Source organism: Lycium barbarum, chromosome 4, assembly GCF_019175385.1.
Source record: "Lycium barbarum isolate Lr01 chromosome 4, ASM1917538v2, whole genome shotgun sequence".
Lineage (NCBI taxonomy): Eukaryota > Viridiplantae > Streptophyta > Magnoliopsida > Solanales > Solanaceae > Lycium > Lycium barbarum.
This window is the reverse complement of record NC_083340.1, coordinates 114,842,065-114,845,963: the sequence shown is the minus strand read 5'-3', so window position 1 is coordinate 114,845,963 and position 3,899 is coordinate 114,842,065. Positions and strand designations below refer to the sequence as shown.

The 3,899-nt window shown below is 41.1% G+C and overlaps 1 protein-coding gene across 1 annotated transcript; it reads right to left on the bottom strand.

The window, feature by feature from the left end:
* Positions 1-2,823: 2,823 nt before the first annotated feature.
* LOC132637687 (uncharacterized) lies at positions 2,824-3,483 on the bottom strand. Its single transcript, XM_060354742.1, has one exon. The coding sequence runs from the start codon at positions 3,481-3,483 to the stop codon at positions 2,824-2,826; it is 660 nt and encodes a 219-aa protein (XP_060210725.1).
* Between the last annotated feature and the right edge of the window lie 416 nt (positions 3,484-3,899).

Below are 3,899 nucleotides of genomic sequence, written 5' to 3'. Positions count from 1 at the left end.
ATTTTCAATATATGTGGCCGACCCTGATTTCTGGGCATTTTACATATCTTAGGTTACATTAGAATTTAGGCCACTTGTAGTTTAACTCAATTATGACTTCTAAATGCAAATTCGTGCGAATTTAGGATTTCTCGGTTATCAAACTGGGAAGCCCGGAGTAATTAGTTGGAGTGTGACTGACTCTCTGATATCGAGTCCGCCTACATATCCCTGGTCTTTAGAATTAAGTTACTTGTAGATCGACTCGATAGGACGAAAAGGGTATCCCTTATGTGGGAATGCCTTTATGCGTGTGCCGGTGTGTGTCCGACCGATTGCGAAAAAATTTAAAAGCAAGCAAATAGAATAAACAAACAAACAAACAAGCAATTTGTGTGGTTGAGCATGAGCAGGAGCGATCTTCCAAGTCCTAACCGGAGAGCTTAACTCTCATGGGCACCCTATCTAGACCATATATGTAAGAAAAAGTTCCACGTTTACTCCGCTCATCTTGGGTCAGCGTGCTTTGTTGCCGTCAATCTGCTCCTGCCTGCCGATCGATTTTGAGATGAATACTGCGGCCGTTTGATCAGATTTACATCATTCTCAAATTCATGAAAATGATACTGTAGCTTATGACCAAATTTACATCGCTTTTGATATATCGGTGCGAAGACTGGGACCAATTGATCAGAATTGCATTGCCTTGATATTTGATTTCTTTTGAATGTCCTTTGAGGCGATATCTGAAGTGAATGGCCTTTTTAACATTGCTCGAATGAATGGCCCTCTCAGCGATGTTTGAATGAATGGCCTTCTTAGTAATGTTTGTACGAATGGCCCTCTCGGTGATGTTTGAATGAATGTCCCTTTTGGCAATATTTGTATGAATGACCCTCTCCGTGATGTTTGAATGAATGACCCTCTTGGCAATATTTATATGAATGGCCCTCTTGGAGATGTTTGAATGAATGGCCATCTTGGCAATGTTTGTATGAATGGCCCTCTCGGTGATGTTTGTATTAATGTCTCTCTCGGCAATGTTTGTTTGAATGACCCTCTCGGTAATGTTTGTATGAATGGCCTCTCAGCAATGTTTGTGTGAATGTCCCTCTCGGAAATGTTTTTGTGAAGGGCCGTCTTAGCAATGTTTGTATGAATGACCCTCTTGGCAATATTTGAATGAATGGCCCTCTTGGCATGTTTGAATGAATGGCCCTCCCGGCAAATGTTTGTATGAATGGCCCTCTTGGAAATATTTGTATGAATAGCCTCTTGGCAATTCTTGAATGAATGGCCCTCTTGGAAATGTTTAAATGAATGGCTCTCTTGGTAATGTTTGTATGAAGGGCGCCCTCAGCGATGTTTGTATGAATGGCCCTCTTGGCAATGTTTGCATGAATAGCCCTCTTGGCAATGTTTGTATGAATGGCCCTCTTGGCAATGTTTGAATGAATGGCCCTCTCGACAATGTTTGAATAAATGGACCTCTTGGCATGTTTGTATGAATTTCCCTCTTAGCATGAAAATGCCAGATATGGCACCTTTGACTAATCTTCTTTCCTTCATCCTTTATGTCGGTTGCGACCCTTTTGGCCAGATGTGCCATTTGTACTTTTTGTGACCCTTTTGGCCAAATATTTTCCCTTGTGTCATTTTGGGGATTTTGTAGCCTCCGTGGCTAGATATTTGCCCTTATGGCATTTCAATTTTTTTTGTAGCCCCTGTGGCTAGATGTTCGCCCTTGTGGCATTTTGATCCTTTTATAGCCCTCATGGCTAGATATTTTACCTTGTGGCGTTTTGATACTTTATTGCAATGTGGTAACCGTATCACGAACCTCAATCCTAATGCGGCTGCTACACCGTCTGGCGGGCACTTTTAGCTGTGCATGAAACAAAGTTAGCAATATGGGCCGTCCTCCTGACCACTTGGGAACCTGCATCAGCAAAGGGTTAGTTTCCTACAAATTTGATCCGTTTCGCTATCCTTGCTAGCTATCCACTGACTCGGGCTCCATCCCTCTTCGGCTCGGTATTCTAAACATGAATTTATTTTTTACTATGCAGAAAATGTTTATATATATATATATATATATATATATATATATATATATATATATATATATATCTTTTAATGCATGACTATATTTTTGGATATTAATAAAAACTTTGGGTTAATTTTTCATGACATGCGCTTGGACGAAGTAATCCCTCTTTGTTGCTCGAAAGCTGATAGCTCCTTCTTTCCTGCGAAATTTTTGAGACCCTCTCAAAAATTTTGCCCCAGTTTGGGGTGTCTTTGCTTGGCGAACTCTTGTGATGAGTAGCATGGCAATTTTGAGGAAACCTCAAAATTTCTTCCCCTAATTAGGGTGCCTAGTTGATCGAATTTTATTGAACGATGATGGTGAGAAATTTTGAGAAAATCTTAAAATTTCTGCCCCATTTGCAACTTTGGGCTTGCTGCTCCTCGCTGTGAATTTTTGAGATCCTTCTCAAAAATTCTGGCCTAGTTAGGCATGTGTGGCAATCTCTTCGCGCCCGATCCGAATCCTTCTGGTGGCTTCCTAGGGGTTTCATGGTTTTTATCTTTTGGTGCAACTGAGCTCAAAGAGCGCCTACGTATCTTGGCTCAGCAAGAATCAGGTCGAACATAGTTCAGAATAAATTAATCGAGTTTTGCTTTTTACTAATAATGTGATCGGGTCCCAAATGGACTGCCTACGTATCCCACTTTGGGGAAGTCAGGTCATTGTGTAGTTCATATTACAAAGGGGTAGTTTTATACTACCATAATGATTACAAGAAAAGGGAAAAAGTAATACAAGTAAAATAAAATTAATTATACGTAAAATGGAAAGCAAACTATTTTAAGCAAATGAGAGGAACTACTACAAGAAAAATGAAAAATGGTCTTGACTAAGGAGGCCAGTTTTGAAGCATAGTAGTGTTTGATCGTGTCTGCGTTGATTGGTTTGGGCCACTCTTGCCCTTCCATTTCAGTTAGCACTACCGCTCCTCCTGAGAGCACTTTTTGAACCACGTAGGGACCTTGCCAATTAGGTGCAAATTTTCCTTTGTCTTCGTCCTGATGTTGAAATATTCTATGGAGTACCAATTTCCCAATTTGAAAAAGTCGCGTTCTGACGTTCTTGTTGAAAGCACGTGCCATCCTTTGGCGATACAGCTGTCCATGACATATGTCAATCATCCTTTTTTCATCAATTAAAGCCAGCTGTTCGTATCTAGCTCTGACCCATTCTTCATTGTTCAACTCAGCCTTTTGAATGATTCTGAGGGAATGTATTTTGACATCGGCAGGTATGACGGCTTCAGTACCATAAACGAGTAAGTAAAGAGTTGCCCCTGTTGAAGTACGGACTGTTGTACCGTATCCTAGCATAGCATATGGCAATTGCTCATGCCAGTCTTTGTGAATATCAATCATTTTCCTCGATATCCTTTTGATATTCTTGTTAGCCGCATCCACGACTCCATTCATCTGTGGCCGATAGGCTGTGAAATTCCTATGGGTGATGTTGAAATGTTCACAAATGTCCTTCATCAAGTGACTGTTCAAATTCACCTCGTTATCCGTTATGATGGATTCAGGTATGCCGAAACGACATATGATATTATTTCGCACAAAGTCGGCCACTACTTTCTTCGTCACTGATTTGTGGGAGGTTTCCTCCACCCATTTCGTGAAGTAGCCGATGGAAACTCAGATGAATCGATGCTCGTTTGATGTAGCAGGCTCGATTGGTCCTATGACATCCATTCCCTAAGCAAAGAATGGCTAAGGTGAACTCATGGCGTTGAGTTCACTGGGTGGAACTTTGATCAGATCCTCGTGAATCTAGCACTGATGGCACTTCTGTACGAATTGGCAACAATCGCTTTCCATAGTTATCCAGT